This window comes from Taudactylus pleione, unplaced genomic scaffold, assembly GCF_031769625.1.
Source record: "Taudactylus pleione unplaced genomic scaffold, aTauple2 ptg000082l, whole genome shotgun sequence".
Classification (NCBI taxonomy): domain Eukaryota; kingdom Metazoa; phylum Chordata; class Amphibia; order Anura; family Myobatrachidae; genus Taudactylus; species Taudactylus pleione.
Window position 1 is genome coordinate 546,497 of NW_028284484.1, and position 17,942 is coordinate 564,438.

Sequence of the window (17,942 nt, forward strand, 5' to 3'; positions counted from 1 at the left end):
ACATTATGACTATGTCGACATATCATACTGATTGCAGGAACTGCAAAGCCTAAAGTACCCTAAATTATATGGACAAAGTAATATCATTTTTTAAAGACGTTTACATATTTTGTTCAGTTGTCTAAACCATCAACGAAAAACTTTCTTTAAACAGGGTGAGTTTATAGCACAGCAATAGGGCAATCGGTGCCATAGAATCTGATACAAATTGCAGCATAACTTGTTACAACCTACAGATCTCTCACAAACAGTGCTTGAAAAATGACTGAATAAAAGTACCTGTGCTTAGGTGGAGGCAGCCTTAAAACTTGGCTTGTGTGGGTATCCTGATTTACAGCATCCACCCAACAATTTACTTAATTACCATCGCTTTGTGTGGTCTTGTCTTGTGCAATGCCTGCTGCCAAGCGTCTGCTCCAGAGGCACTTACTACATTGCTTCACAAGTAGCTGAACATACGCTAAGCCTTCCAACTGCAATCTACGGCACCCTTTGATGAGTAAGAGGATACCACAGTTCCTTACATACACCTGTGGCCCACACAGATTGGGGCTGCACCAATATTCACGAGGATGAGGCAGGTCATTTCAGTACAAACCAGTGACATCAATGAGGTACACAGTAACCCTGTGATGTAAATAGTTCCTAGTGATCTGTCTACATTCTCGGCAACATCGCCAGCACCTAATAATGTATAAGCTGCATGCTCAGTGATGTCACAAGCTTCTAGGACATTTGACAGGCTTCATTTTCATCTATATTGCAGACTTTAGAAAACAAATTGCATTGAGTGTCCAATATCAAATCATGTGTCGTTAGCAATGCCTAAAAATTTCCAAGTGGCTTTCATTGGTTTGATAGGCACTACCATGTAAGCAGTACAATATCCTGATGTCCCCAATTCACATTTGTAGTTTGAAATGTGCTGCTCAGGGAATGACTTCAACACGGTCAGAGCTTTCCAACTTTTTGTACAGATTTGAAAAAAAAGTTTGAGTGTCTCTATTCTTCATATTGTGAATTGCAACTTTACATAAAGGTACAGTATAAAGCATAATTATTGTACTAACAGCCATACATGTTGCTACTAATGCTTTGCTAATAACACAAAATGACAAAATAAAAGCAAAAGTATGCTTAAGATTAATATATTCAAATCTTGTCCTGGGCGCCCATCCATTTATCGTGCTGGTCGTGCCCTAAAAGACCGGGTTGAGCCATGTTAAATGACTAAACCAGTGAAAACTACTGGGCGCAAAACGGAAAATGTGTATGCAGCTGGGCTTTCGTACATTTCTGCTCATCTCCTCAAAAAGGGGCGAGCAGAAATAATGGATGCCTGTGGTATGCAGAGCAGCAACTTAATTGCTCAGTCTGGCACAGGGTGCCCAAAAAACTACATCTGCTTAATAGTTACGGTTTAGTTTTCTTTTTCTTTTAACCAAATACAGCCTGGTTAGACGCATTTGCAACCCATTTTGCAGAGGTAGGTCAAAGATAACTACTTCCTATACTAATAGCAAAATCTAATAAAAGGAGATTTGGTAGGGATGCAATTAAATTTTTATCAAGTCTCTGAAGGTGAAACCTCATGCAAATTTGAAATTATAACATTGAACTCAATTAAATTATTTTCTATTTAGTTTCCAGTTACTTTGATGTGATTTAATTACAGACTTTTCACAACTGGGCCAAGTCACCACTTAGCAAACCTAGCTTGAGGGAGAGTATGGATTGCAGCTCTCAGCTTTAATAAAGGGTTAATATTTATTGATAAAACTTTTATAAAGATTCATTATAATAAGTTGAGGGATGAGTGATGTATTGAGTAATATATTATTGGGGAAATTTACTAGTACCTTTGAATGGTATGCAGTCGGGATGCCTAACGGTCTAAATGCTGACCGTCGGCATGTCTAATCCCGGCAAGGGTCTAATGACAGGCGTAACAATCCCGACGCCTGTCATTTTACCTACGCCCGGCATCCCGATCGAAGGTAAGCCGGGCGCGGACAGCCACGTGGGGGGGAGGGTTAGGTTAGGGGACCCTGGGGGGGACTTAGGGTAAGGAACCCCCCCACCGGGAGGGTTAGGCTAGGGGAAGGGGGGGTTAGGGTTAGACACCCCCGGGGGGAGGTTAGGGTTAGGCACCCCCCCGGGAGGGTTAGGTTTAGGCAGCAGGGAAGGGGGGGTTAGGTTTAGGCACTTAGAGGGGGGTTAGGCACTAGGGAGGGAGGTTAGGGTTAGGCGCCCCTAAAGAAGGGTTAGGCGGGGTTAGGTTAGTTAGTACTTACCTTTAGCGCAGTCGGGATCTTCACTTGTGCCGGTCTTCCGGGGTCGGGCGGTAAATCATACCGATCCCCTTTGACTAGCAATGAGCACATCTCACTGATAGACATACTTTCAGAATGGATGATGTAGGAACTGTCCAACCTGCTGATCTATCATTATTTGTATGTGCCTGAATGGGCCTACATCTCTGCCCAGCGCATGTGCAGACTGGAACAGGGATACAATAGGCCTATAGGACTATTTATGCCCAAATCAAATACCAGCGTGTGGGATGTTTTCTCGACATTCACAATGGTGCAATGGCCATGTTGATACTGACACTAGCCCTAGTGGAAATGTCAACATTATGACAATGTTGACATTTAGCAGATGTTAACATTAATGGAATCATGGCAGGTAGAATGCAAGCAGAGTCAGGTACGAGATAAGGGTCATATTATAATAATCAAAGTAACATGCTAGCATCTGTGAAACGGTGTGGCTACAACTACGGCACTGGGACACAGGACTTCCTGCCCTATAAGGAGCATGGGGCCAATCTGAAGGCTACTACTGCAGACTGCACTCTCCATTCAGATGCTCAGATGTTGCCTTAGCAACCAAGTAGCCATGAACAATCAAGATGTGCACGTCTGTGCCGAGATCACACTTGGCAAGGAGCACTCTCAAATCGCCAGACCCCTCTCCTAGGCGGATGTTAAATTTCACATCCCTCACAGATGCTGACATTTTGACCAGGGAATCTCATGCATTTCTAAGTAAAACAGTAAAAACTGGGCAAATTATCACAAAATTAGGCATGTGCAGTCACAAAACCGCATGTACAGTTCGTGCATTACACTTTTTGCGGTTGATAACTGATCCTTAGCGAGACTGTGAGTGAGCAGAGAGGAGTGGAGGTTGTCATGACATTTATGCAGCCCTTTGGGTTATCATAATAATCTCTGATCAAACAGCTTTTATTTATCACTACGTTTTCTGAATCAGAATTTAGCAGGTATACAGAGGGGAAAAAAACACACTGATCTACTACACACATTACACACCATTCATTCATCTACATTTTTGTAGGCCAGTTTCTGTTTTCAGAGAACAAAAACAGCCATGGCTTACTGGAAAAGAAATGCCATTGGGTGGATAGGGTCACGGTTTAGGTCACAAACCAATTTGCACAGGTTTTCCAGTCGGACTGCTGTAAGCTAAAACATTAGGTGTGAAGCAAGCAAGGATCTCTATTAGCTGTGGTTAGTAGAACAATCATAATTGGGCACACACCAAGATACTGGCACAGTTATCAATACTGGACAGCTTTATATTTACACAGAAATTGAGATTTGAGTTTGGCCAGAGCCCTCCCAGGTCTAAAGATGGGTACACACGTAAAGATTTTCTGTCCAACCATCCAACTAGCTGATTGGTTGGAATGAAAATCTGGTAAGGTATGAAAGCAAATGACAATCAGCAATTTGCTCCTAAATGCCAGAAAACAGATGAAAATGGTCGTCAGACAAGTTTGTTAAATGTTTGATTTAAACAATTTGTTCAAACAACAGTTTTTGTCCATTTTCCGGCATTTGGGAGCAAATTGTTAATTGTCATTTGCTTTCATACCTTACCAGATTTTCATTCCAACCAATCAACTAGTTGGATGGTTGGACAGAAAAATGTTACATGTGTATGTATGCAGCTTTACTCTCTCTGCCCCACCTGCAGTGCAGCATGGTTTAAACAAGGTGCTTGCACTTTTCTACTCCCAACTCAAAATCAGGCCCAAATGTGTTAAACTACTAACAATCAGAGCAGCAGCACAGCCATGTATTCCCTGGCTCTCAGGTGTGTGTCAAAGTGCCCAGAACGTTCCCTGTCATCTCATTGTGTCAAGTGTGAATCATCCGGCTGGCGCCAGGAAAAATTGTTCCACTATCATCGTTCAATAAATCTCAAGGGTCATCCCCATCACGCTGAAGACGTCCAGACTACATCTACAATGACATAACCAAATACGTAGACAGAGAAGGAGAGCGAGCATAAGTCAATAAGCAGTAATCACATTAAAGAAAAAGGTGAATGTAAATTCAGTCAGATGTAAAAGTATAAAAGTATTAGTGAAAGTATTGCTATCCTGCCGCACAAAGAAACAATATTTCTCAGATCCCTGATGCATTTGTAGAGAGTTCCAATGGCAGAATGGGCATGCAGGGCCAGCACAGCAAAGACTAACAGTTCTGCAGTGGAATACACAAAGCTCTGCACCCTGGTTCTTCTCACTGGTGTCAAACGGCAACACGTCAGTAGGCTCAGCATTGCTGCAGATAATGATCATGGGAGGCTGACAACATGCTTAGGGTCCACGGGACGCCATGTATTGCCCTAAGCCTTAACAAGGTTGGTAACTCAGAGATACGCATGACGACTGTGTACACAGACACCAACCCACTAGAAATGAGTGTTAGTCCTCAGACCTTCATACAGTCATGGACTGACTCACAGTTGTACACTAATGCCGCCGCTGTTGCATCTGTGTACGCGGGTGCTATGTGAAAAATGTGAATGCCGCAGACGCCTAGGAATGTACCGAGACGCTCACCTGCGGCTTCACAAATCCAAACATCTGCGTACAAAGACATAGCATCGGTCACAGAACCTTCCGATAAGAGGCCTCCTAAGTAACACTAGGGTCACGCAGAATGGAGCCATGTTTACTGCGTATGGGATCGCAGATGCAGGATGTGACATGCCCCCAAAACGGTCACAACTCACCTGCGTTCTCTGCCTCCATTCCCCCCCCTCCTAAACGCTCCCTGACTGTCAATCACACTGTGAGTAAAAAGTCGCTGCGAGTGACTACGGTAATACACGATGACACATGCGCGGTGCGACTTCGATGCATACGCAATTTACTGATAATCGCTCAACTGCAAAAATATCTCCCCAAAACTTGTATTTTATTACGTTTTAGCCATCAATGTAAAATAAAAGCTTTTATCTTTATCTATCCCCTAGACATAATGGAGGTAGCAAAGTCCATAGTTACTACTGAATTCATAGGCTGCATTCTCATGAAAATTGGATTATCCAAAAAACAAACAAAATGGCTGCATCAATGTGACTAGATTAGGAACGCTTTAAAGCCATAAGCTAATAAAATGGTCTTGACTAAAATAACTGGTATTGGCGCCTGCCCTCACTCAACTTTTTGTGCCCTCCCGGTCACAGGCTAACTGCTTTGTTACAGCAAGTATCCGACACTTGACACTATCACAAGATTACTGCAGTATGTTCAGCTCGGGCAATGTCGCCATGTGCTGAGGGAACTCCTTGTTCCTGGAGGAGACAAGAAATTCATCAAGGATTTACTGAATGGCTTCAGCTCACCCAGTGTAGAATGATTTAGTGGCACAGAATCTAGTGGTTGCACTGGAATTCACATAACACCTTCACAAAATGGTTAACGTGAGAGAGACTTGTATCTGTAGAACAGATATTCTACCACCCTCAGATCCTACAAGATTAGCAGAGCTCTGCTGCCCTGTCTCATGCTGGGAAGGGATCAGTGATAGCAGCAGGTGCTGTCCGAAAAGCACGAACGGATCCTGTTTCCGTGAAAATGTTGCCAGCGTGAGGGAGGGATCAGCCAAAAATGAGCCCACACATGACGCCTGTTCAAAGCCTCTACCCCGGGGGCACTGGGAGCTTGTTAAATGAGGTATCTCGTTAGGACATGTACCTTCTTTTCATGATACTGATGTGAAGATCCTCTTCCAGCTTTACAGACGGAGTTTCTCCATTGCCTCTGGGGCTCTCCTCCCCCGGGGAGAAAACAGAGCCGGGTTCCTTCTTAGGTATTCTGCTAGGTGGAAGCGGGATAGTTCTTTTCTCAGCTAGACGACCCCGATTCTGCATGAGAAAGGAGAAGAACATCCTGAGGTATTCTGTACTGTTCAGCGCTGACAATGTTATACAAATATAAATACAAAACATCCTAATGTCAAATGCAAAAATTTTAAATATTGAAAGAAGGATTAACAAACTATAAAAATGATGTACATTTTCATGTTACTAGGGCACTATAATAAAGGCTACTAGCACAGCACTGCCTACTGCATATACCACACAGCCCAATCAATACATTGGGACGTGCAATACAAGAAATAGAGAAAATATAGAGTGAGCATTAGCATATAAAGTATAGAAAAGAATATGTATTAAGATATTTACATACACAGGAATTGATTAGTGTTGCATATATGCACTTGTGTTTACACGTCTGTGGGCCTGATTCGGTGTTGTACACAAACCCGATGGTTTGCATACAACACTGATCTATACTGCGCATGTGCAGGTTCCCCCAAGTCGCTGACTGACATTTGGGGGTGGGGATTGGGCGGGGTCAGCCTCTTTTCCAGAAAGCGGGGGTGTCGCCCCGTTTTCTGGGAGTGCAGAGACCAGGGTTTGAGTCTTCAGGTGTAGACTTGTTGGCCTAGGCTACAGAGCTGCGAGGGGAAGTCTCAGTAACTTCAGGGTTACTCAGAGCCTGATACAGAGATGTACGTAAGTCCGATGATTTACGTACATCTACAATGGTGTAGCGCCTGCGCATAGCCTGTTCTGCACATGTGCAGAACGAGTCCTGGGTGACTGCACACAGTGCCCCCAAGCCACAGCATGATTGACATGCTGTGGCCATTTTGGGGCAGGGAGGGGGTGGCGCTAACCTGCATTACTTGATACAGGGGCATGTCACTCCCCATTTCCCGGGAGTGCCAAGACCACTGTCTGTGTTGGAGGACACAGATCTTGGCCTCCCAAGCAAACAGGAGGCGGCCAGTCTGAGTAAGCTTCGAACACAGCATTTGGATCTACGATGCCGACTGGAGTCATCTTTTTCCCTCAGATGCCTCCTGCAGGCATTAGCATATTATTTGTACGCTTCCCTGTGGATATACAATACCATACATATCTGAATCAGGCCCTCAGTTTGCCAATGGTCTTACAGAAGATCTGCTACTGCGTCTTAGGACACAGCACTCGGATCTGCAATGTTGTCAGGAGACTTGTTGTAATCAATAACCAATGGGTACTATTCAGTTATAGCAGGGATGGGGAACCTTTTTTCTGCCGAGGGCCATTTTGATATATATATAACATGTGCAGACCACGCCCCCTCCGTGTGCCAACACACGGGGTGAGGCCACAATCGTCGGTGATAACAGCGATGCTCAGAGCATCCTGAGGATGCTCCGGGGAGCTGTAAGGGCAGCGGTGTGACAATCTGTAGCATCCTAAGGATTCTCCAGGCTGCACTGCTGCATAGATTCTGGCTGCAGGGTGCCAATCTAGGCACCCGGCTAGCCAAATGAGGCTAGCAGAAAAAAGATCTGAGGGCCAGACCAAATGATTCCGCGGGCCTTATAAGGCCCCCGGGCCTGAAGTTCCCCATCCCTGATTTATAGGAAAGAAGAAGGTGGGTCATGATGGGGGCGGGATCTGATGGGTCATGTCATTAAGCCCCGCCCCCTTCATGATAAACATCCGCAATTGGTTCAAATTTAAATAGGAGCAGGGCTAAATGACGCGTTTCATGAAGAATCGCATCATTAAGCCCCACCCCGTACACGGGGACCCATGATCGCCGCGGAAATTCTCGTGGAGATGTGCCTACCCTCCCGAAAAAACGTGAGCCTCCTGCGAAAACCGGGAGGGTAGGCACGTATGAGTTAAGGTGACCAATTCCAAAACAGACTTATGCAACCAGGCAACAAACATCTAAGAATAAAAGGAAACATCTAAGAATAAAAGGTGATTGCATATCAAACAACACATATTTTATGATATGTGTGTGTGGGGAGGGGTTGGGACCACAACAACAAACTTTGCATATTGTACCAATGTGTGATAACACTAACTTCACCGTGCAAAGATATTTATCGCACTCACTGATCTTCACAGCGTATGAGAGCCAGAAAATCGGGGACATTAAAAACAAAACAAAAGCCTTGGAGAGAACACAGGAAAGGATTCATTGTGATTGAATGTGCGTCAGAGAGAAAAGATAGCGACTGAATCATAAAAACTCTTTATGGCCATTAAGGTGATGTGGGGCAGTTAGCAGTAGTCAGGGAACATCTAGGGACTCATGATTAATAACAAGAAAGGATATGCAGGCATTTAGCTGCTATACACTGGGAGGGAAGGAGACTCTCCATACAGAGACAGGCACTGTTTCCCAGCTGTCAGAGCTCAGACCTGACCTTTACCCCGTAGAGGCCAAACACTTCAGCATATGTCACAGTCCTCAGTGTGGGACGCATCGCATTTTGGGTGAGACTCATCCTGCCACAGATCGCACGCATATTGATGTTTACTAACGCCGTATGCATGTATATTTAAGCAAAGGACGGTTCCCCTGATGAGAGTTGTCCTTTGCGGTGTGGGGACTTCTGGATTTATGACCCAGGAATCCTTCTGTGCATGCACAGCAGTCGGCCAGCACATACGCGAGCTGTGGGGAATCCTGGGAGGGGTCCTATTTGATGCTAATCGAGGAAGTCTCCAGTAAGAAGCCCATAGGTGGCATTGCCTATCGGAAACAGGCTCAGCAAAATTTTGCTTTCCGGAGATTAATGCATATGGGGAATTTGGTCAAAACTCTGAAAACTGCATTTTCTGAGGTATGACCGCATTTATAGGTTTAAGACCCTTTACAGTATCTATCTATCTATCTATCTATCTATCTATCTATCTATCTATCTATCTATCTATCTATCTATCAGACAGAGTGCCAATTATCAAAAACAATGATGATCCTAAAGTAATCTACGTGACCCCCAAAATATATATATATATAAATGACACATTAGCCCATGAAAACTAAAATTGTAAAATGGAAAAACAAAATAAATCAGCATACACAGTGTAATACATGTTCATTTATCTTCACCTATGGATTTTCTGAACCACCTGTGTTCACAATTAGCTTAAATCATAAACATACAAACACGTATGTGTATAAGTACATTTAGGGGCTTATTCAGAGGAGGACGCAGTTGCGGACATGACTCTCTATTTCTGCAGCTGCAGCCAATGGTCCTTCTACTGAGACGCCCACCAGCTGCAGCGATAATTCGTCACTGTGCGTATTATAATGCAACATAGATTGCACCATCGGAGATTGCACCAACACTATCGAGGCACGGAATCTCCGTCTAAAAATGGCCGGCTGTGTCAGTGCAACTGCGTCTTTAAATGCAGTCGCTGACCTTGTCACTCCCGCATCTGCCTAGCCACCCCCTGTTACCACCCAGAAAATACCCACTCAATCACTCTCACTGCCTACAAATTCCTTCTGTGTCTCAGGGGTCTATGTACTAATAATCACGGTACTGCCGCAATTATTATGTATCTATCTCGCAAGGGTTATTTTCATCTTTAATAAAAATATTCCGGCTATGTACCAAGGGGAACTCCCAGGGACAGCGGTTACGGTAACTGCAGTCCCTGCTAGTTATATCCCCGGCATATTGTGGAAATACTTCTCCGGGGGAAACTGACACTGCGCAAGCGCACAGTGTTAGCATCCTGAGTGAGTCAGGGGCTGCTGGAGCAAGATCCCCCCACTGGAGCCCCCATAGGCTTACAGTAGTCTAAACCATCTGAAGATTTTGTAAAATCTCCTGCATTGTGCTACTAGTACATAGCAACAATATATAAAATTATGCAGAAATTGCAGTTTCTGCATCATTTTAAGTAAAATCAGTTTGATACATAGGCCCCTCAGAGCGCTTACCATCGGGGCGCCTGGGCAGAGTGAAAACGTTGGCCGCTTGCATCTGACATCGAACACACATTGCGCCTCCCGGCATCGCAAGTTCACACGCACCCCATACAGGTGCGAGGGAACACTTGCGCAGTCAGCACCACTGGAACTACCGTGGCCGATATGTGCGCCGTCGGGCATCGTGGCAGCAGATTGCATACAATGACTTCCCTCCCCCCAATGATATCAGATGAATTATGCTTTCAATATTTATATAACAAATACATGGGCTGAAAAAAAAAAACCATTATGTAATGTAACAGCTTCAACCTCTGTGCTCTTGGGGTACGGAGAAATATGTTTTTTGTATAATATATTACCATACATACAAACATACACAAACATACACAGACACACACAATTATTAAGAAGCCCCTCAGCTTCCACCTCCCTGGGCTCCAGGAGGAGGTCAGAACAGCTGCATCCCCAGCTGTGACATCTGGAGTTGGGCTGAAATGGAAAGGTTCCCCAGTCAGGGCTCGTCAGGCTTTAATTGATCCCAGCGCTGCGCGTCCCTCATCGGCAGCAAGCTGTGAAGAGCGTGCGGAAGCAGAGAGAGGAAAAATAACAAGCAAAGCATTGCTCCCAGGTTAACTCGTGCACTGCTGCTACTGTCTGCCCTGGAACTGAAAGGGCTGTTGGAATTGCAGAGATCTTTCAGACCTCAGGTCATTCTTGGCCTACAGGTCATTTTTGACTAGTTAATGAATACTAATGCTATATATTAAATTATTAACATTTATTTATATAGCGCCAGCATATTCTGTTGCAGTATAAAATTGGTAACAAAACAGTAATAAAGACGGGGAAAACTGACAGACAAAGAGGTAAGAGGGGCCCTGCTGAAAAGCTTACAGCCTATAGATTGCTCCTTAGTCCAAGCAATTAGCTTTAGGAATATAAATATTTTTGAAGTTTTCTAAAAAATGTTGCACCAAATAGAAGCAGCAGTTGCAACATATATTTGAAAGTATTGCAGGCAGCTTGAATAATACATTGCAAAGCAAGAGCAATCTAATTACTTGTGTGCCATTTCCGGGAGGGTGCCACGGTTTGGGGGCTTTTGTTTTAATCAGCTGTGCCAACATTAGCTGTACAAGCTGTATAAAAAAAAAGAAAACTGTTTTGACACTCTACAAAGCAAATGTTAAAGTCTTTAGCAGGCCGAAAAAAAATATGTACTGATTAGATATATATATATATATATATATATATATATATATATATATGAAACAACAAAAAGTATTCCCCCAGCACTCAGAAATCAGCAATAAAATTTGAAAAACTACATGGTGGTAGATAATTCAGAGATCTCAGTTGCATATATTTGCAAAGATATGGCTAAGCCTCCGGGCCGCGTCACGGCGTCTCTGATACCGGAGGTCCCTATCACTTGGTCAGAATCTGGGGTGCAGAACCCCAAAAAAGCCGGCGATAGCCAGCCACCCCAGCGAAGCACACCAGTGAGAGACTAAAGTGTTAGTATAGGATATATAAGTGTTAATATAGGCCTTATATTGGGCAATTATAACCCAAATTGGATATAGTTATCAGTTTTGGGGATGAGTTTGGGGTGCAGTGCCCCTTGGGGTTGGTGTGGCTGGGCTGCTCTGGTGAGGCACACATTAACACTTTATTTAGCACTTTTACACTTTCCAATATATTTTGTGTATATATATATATATATATATATTTTTTTTTTTTTTCTTAGCTTTTTAATTACACCTTCACTTATTAACACATAGTTTTTCCTTTAATCCTATACTAACACTTTAGTCTCTCACTGGTGTGCTTCGCTGGGGTGGCTGGCTATCGCCGGCCTTTTTGGTGTTCTGCACCCCAGATTCTGACCAAGTGATAGGGACCTCCGGTATCAGAGACGCCGTGACGCGGCCCGGAGGCTTAGCCATATCTTTGCAAATATATGCAACTGAGATCTCTGAATTATCTACCACCATGTAGTTTTTCAAATCTTATTGCTGATTTCATTCTGAGTGCTGGGGGAATACTTTTTGTTGTTTCTTGTATAGACTAACCCCTCCCTTACATGCACCTGAGTGATATTACTGAAGTGATTGAGCAGCTTCCAACTTGTATTTATATATATATATATATATATATATATATATCTATATCTATATCTATATATATAACCCCTATTGTGTGGAGGCTGGAAAAAAATGGAGCTGTTTCCATGAGCAAAATAGATTTGCGGCAATTACGTATCAACATCTTTAATGCACCAGTTCCAACATTTAGGGGTATATGTATCAAGGCTTGATGTGGTTTAAAATTGTGAAATATATATCACCAACCAATCAGCTCCAAACTATCATTTCTTAAACACAGCCTGCAAAATGTAAGTTAGAAGCGGATTGGTTGGTGATATATATATATCTCACAATTTTATCTCACATCAAGCTTTTATACATATGCCCCTTAGTTACAGACAGCTGCGTATTTATAAATGAGGTGAGACATACACAGGGACATCCGTTTAAGGAAACTTCCCTAAAGTTTTAATACAATGTACACGATCTGTAATGAATGATTCAGTGGATGCAGTTTAGCAATGAGCTTTGGAATAAGATACATTTCACATGGAAGACACCCTTTGAAAAGCATGGTACTGTATACATAGGGAACTAGGTAGTGACCTAGCTACAATAGATGGACTATAAAACCCCAAGTAAATGAAGTATGGTTAAATATGGGTTAACATCAGCTGTCCAGCATAGCCAGGAGTGCAGACACAGTCTATCCCAAAAAAAAGACACACAATCCATAAATAATCTCATATGCCCAGAAGGCAGATACCAAACCAGCACCTGCAAAACAGGCATCTCTATAGTAACAGAAGTATCCTGCACCTGACCTGCTTCTATATGTCACAACACTGGAAACCAAAAAGGAAATTGATATTAACAATGGCTGTCGGGTGGCCGGATAAGCATGTTATACTGACTACTATTAGGACTCAATGGACTTATTAGCATTTAGTACAGGTGTCTTTCTCTTACAGTGCTGGTGTAAAATAAATTATGCTAAAAAAAAACAAAACACAACGCTCCCAAAAAAATTAACAACTTTTTAAAGGGACCTACTTACAAAGAATGGAAGCCAGCATTTTGTGGACTGACCCAGTATGTGTATGATAGTACAACAAATTACTTAGTGAACTGATAACCACACAACTGATAAAGCTGGGTACACACTGAGACGACGGAATTCATTCCGACATCAGAACAAATGCCCTTGAACGATCACTGTTCTGTCCTTCAATGGTAAATAGGTCGCTAGCGATGTCGTCAGGATTGATGTGCAGCACATCAAACCTGACGACGCTTGCGACCGCGCTTATTGAGCGATGTAGGCGATTTATCGTTACAAAGCGGCAAATCATCCTGGCGTGACTCCTGTGAGTACCAAGCTTTAGATACTAATCATGAGGGTAGGCAACAAGTTCTTTGTAACGTTACTAATTTAAGTGAGAAAAGAAGTGGAAAGACGGGGGCAGAATCCCGCGCCCTGCTCCCAAAATCAATCATCTCTGAAGGTACTCCAACGATACACACTATAATATATGGTATAATAATACACACTATAATACATGGTATAATAATACACACTATAATACATGGTATAATAATACACACTATAATACATGGTATAATAATACACACTATAATACATGGTATAATAATATGCACTATAATACATGGTATAAGACAGCTATTAGACTTCAGGAAATTTGAAAGTGTGAATTTCATTGCAGGTGAAAGAAGCATGTGATTGGACCAGAGAGGCATGGTTAGCCAATCACATGCCACCTTCCTCACAGTAATTCACAGCATCTTTTCAAAGTTTGCAATTTATTAACCGTCAACAATAATTGGGCAATATGCTTTTGTATGTCAATGGTTTGTCATCTTTAAAACACCATTGTACACTGTGGGGCATGTGTATCAAAGCTTGATGTGAGATAAAATTGTGAAATATACATCACTAACCAATCAGCTCCAAACTATCATTTCTTAAACACAGCCTGCAAAATGTAAGTCAAGCTGCCCACACACATAGCGATATTTTACCCAATTTGGCCGATTTCGAGGAATCGTGACGACAAATTGTGTAAAATATGGCCAAATCGTGAGTGTCCACTCACGATCACGATGCCAATGCATGTCCCCGCTCGTCGTACATCGCATCTTCAGATCTGCTGTGCTGTAGGGAAGATTTGCCAATCTGGGACACAATGCACTGGATGCACGATAGATCTTAAGTCAGATTAGACATTTTTTACTCCAAATCGTGTGTAGGACTGCCGGAGAGCTGCCGGGGGAGAGCTCAGGGGAAATCGCACACATCGTGGGATCGTGTGCAGATCGCTATGTGTGTGGGCACCTTTAGAAGCTGATTAGTTGGTGATATATATCTCACATCAAGCTTTGATACATATGCCCTTGAATGTATTTTTTATAAAGGGATTAGTCACCCTAATTCTATTCACAGTAAGCACCCTGGTAACCATGGCGCAGAAGCAGCATTTCATAGAGATAAGTAGCACTCACGTACGCAAACTCTTACTGTCCAATAATGAAGCGATATACAATGGTCACCACTGTACACACGAGCATATACTTGGGTCTGCTTTACTCAAGAGCCATGGATGCTAAAAAATATTTTCAAGATGACTGAGCTTGAACGGATGAGTTTACAACCTTTTCTTAGATCTAGTCTTTCTGCATTTAATGGGTTAACAGTGCTGGTACCACTTTGCGCGTCTTGAGGTTGTGAGAGGTCCCATGCATTTACTTAGGAAATGCTGCCCCGGGGTGAGATTAAAAGAAAAAAAACCCTGTGTAACCCACTTCTGGGAGACCAGAGACCGTAACCTTTTCCATATGTGGCGGAAATCCTGCCATCCAGACTCCGATCCCTCGCCACCCCTGTATCATAACCCACCCTGTGCTCTCTCTCCCAGATAATAAATAATGGTTTCCTCCTTGTAAAAGTCACCGCTAAGTATTTTCATAGGACGTAAAGACAAGGAGATATTGGTTTCCACCATGTGGTATGCTGAAACAACATACAAATGAATATCTGAACTGATTTGTGGGTCTTGATAAAGGAGGGTTAAGGATTTTATAACTGTAACCAGATTGGGACTTTCATGCTACCACAAATTAGATATAACTCATGCTTACAGCACAGCAGTTCCTATATAGTTTGTTTCTACAAATGATACTTTAAAACGTTCCCAACAGCACCCATTGGATGTATTGTTCTTCGAACCTGTGTGAGGAAAGCAACAGCTGTCAGATCATTTTGCCACAAACGCAATGGGCAAAATTTACTAAGCGGCAGTTTGACGGCGGTTTCTATTCTATTACAAACCCCGGCGGTTTGGTGGCGGGTTCTATTCTGTTCTAAACCCTGGGGGTTTTGTGGCGGTTTTGCAGAGGTTTCTAAATGACAGACCTGTTCTATTCTATTCTAAAATGAGTTTCGATGGCAGTTTTGCAGCGGTTTTGGCCTTAGTAAGTCTGCAGATAGCAAAACCGCCGCCAAACCACAGTCAAAACACATTTTAGAATACAATAGAACAGGGCTGTCATTTAGAAACCACTGCAAAACCGCCACCAAACCCTCGGGGTTTAGAACAGAACAGAACCCACCACCAAGCCGTTGGGGTTTAGAACAGAACAGAACCCACCACCAAGCCGTCTGGGTTTACAATAGAATAGAAACCGCCGTCAAACCGCCACTTAGTAAATTTCGCTCTCCGTCTTCAACTTATGCAGTCAGAATGAAGGGTACATAGAGGAGAGACGCAACTAGTGTACTTATGCTTTCTGTAAAGCACAGTCTTACCCATCAAAGCAGCATCTATGTAGCTAAAGTAATATACTATAAATCTCTACTACAGAAACCTCTGTAATAAATTATGAGGCATTAAAATAGTTTATACCGAATCTTTACATTGTAAAAGTGACTGTCATGAGTTCAGTACGTATCAATTTAACACCATTCATTTACCGGACAAGTAGCAGGTATTCTTGATGACTCTGACACTTAGGAACTGAGGGCGGGAACTTACAGACTCCCCGGTTGCTGATCTTTTAGGAGAGTGGCCTGTGGAGCCTGCAGGCCCCACTCATATGCAGGAGTGTGTGCTCCAGCAAGGACCTTGTTGCTCCACTATATAATCAAACACTTTAGAACCACACTCCTTGATCATTACAAGGAGGAGGACAGGGCTGCATGGCAAGTGAGAAGCCACAAATCAGTTACAATATAGAAGGGGCAATCAGTAATCCTGCAACTAAAGAGGAAATAAACCTAGTAAAGGCTGAGGTGTGTCATGGGTGTGTGATCATCATACATGACCAAAACTTATCTAAAATAAACACACAGAGACAGTAAATGGATTTAAAAACAGGTCAGCTATTTATTTGAAGAACTTAATTGTAATTTTAAAATATTGTATGGTGGCTAGAAATGACGGCCCCTACACAGAGCAGCCCAACAATGCAAACCAAACAACCAAACATTGCATTGCGGGCAGTGCCCGTCCAGTGGACGCAAAAACCAAACACTAGGGTACTAAGCACAAACCTTCAACAATCCCATCCGGAGATGGCCATACTGCCCCCGTAAAGGTGGTACAGTACTCTTCCACGATTACTAGAAGGTGAGTGCACCCAATACACCAACTGCACCCGGGCTGATGATAAGCCGTACTTTCACTTCCAAAACAATAACTAACAACAAACAAGGACTAGGGAGGTGCGGGCGGGCACATTTTCTTCAGCAAAGAGGCCTAAAGCCTGCACTAACTGCACAACAGCCACACTGTGGCCTAACTGTGTAATAGGTTAACCGACTGCATGTGATCATCACCCAAGCCAGCCCCCAGCCTTCTAGTTTAAGCCACTCCTTGCTCATTCGAGCCCTCCGTTATTCTTCTGTCTCACAGTAAACTTCCTGAGCTGGGTATGACCAGCGTAGCACACATAGACCAATCAGAGGAAGCTGTGAGTACATCACTGTGATCTGCATGAACATAACTGTGAGCTGATTCTGATGGCAGGTTTAACAAATATCAATGGGGCAATGATGTTTTAAACAGTGACATACCAATAGGAACTGCAGCAAGGATGAGGCCCTGCGCTCCTGGTTTTTAGGCTGTGACCCATATTTTACTATAGGGGTGTGACTTGCCTTATACATGCAGCTGGCTGGACAGGCTATATATAGTTCAGTGGTGTAATTTCATTACATTTAATTATTCTGATCCCAGTAAATGCAACTAGATAAACCAATTGATTTAATTAACAAATCAGGTTTTAAAAAGTTTATTTTTATTTTTGTCATCACTAGCCACAAAAGCAGCCATGATTGTGCTATGCCACTTTCTTACATATCAGATTTATATGAAAGGATAAATATATGTATTATGCTAAAAGCACAGGGAAAGTTGTAAATGGGAGCTATGTTTGCCCTAGATGCCTGGCTTCTGCCTGGTGGGCAGAAGCTAATTGTCAATATGGATTTTTAGATCACCTGTGAGAGGCTGATATAAGGTGTGTCAGTTGCTAGTCTCAGCCTCTCGCTTCCTGGGGAACAGGCAGCAGGCCTGTTGAGAGACAATGGCTGGAAGTACTGTGCTAATACTGTTGTTTTGTGAGTGAGACATTAGGTTCCTCCAAGCTGAGGGAATAATTTGTTTAGTTAGAGTATGACAGGCTAGGCTTTTCTTTAATGTTTTACTTATCTTTATGCTGCAAAATAAAACTAGCTGTGGATACTTGTACCAAGGCACTGGACTAGT

The 17,942-nt window shown here is 43.0% G+C and overlaps 1 protein-coding gene across 2 annotated transcripts in view; it reads right to left on the bottom strand.

Annotated features, from left to right (window-relative positions):
* SAMD11 (sterile alpha motif domain containing 11) overlaps positions 1-17,942 on the bottom strand; it is a 199,506-nt gene that overhangs the window by 127,134 nt on the left and 54,430 nt on the right. For both annotated transcript variants that reach the window (XM_088468169.1, XM_088468168.1), the window contains exon 3: positions 6,020-6,189. In XM_088468169.1, coding sequence (XP_088324295.1) covers positions 6,020-6,189 — 170 coding nt within the window. The remainder of the gene's footprint in view (positions 1-6,019; positions 6,190-17,942) is intronic.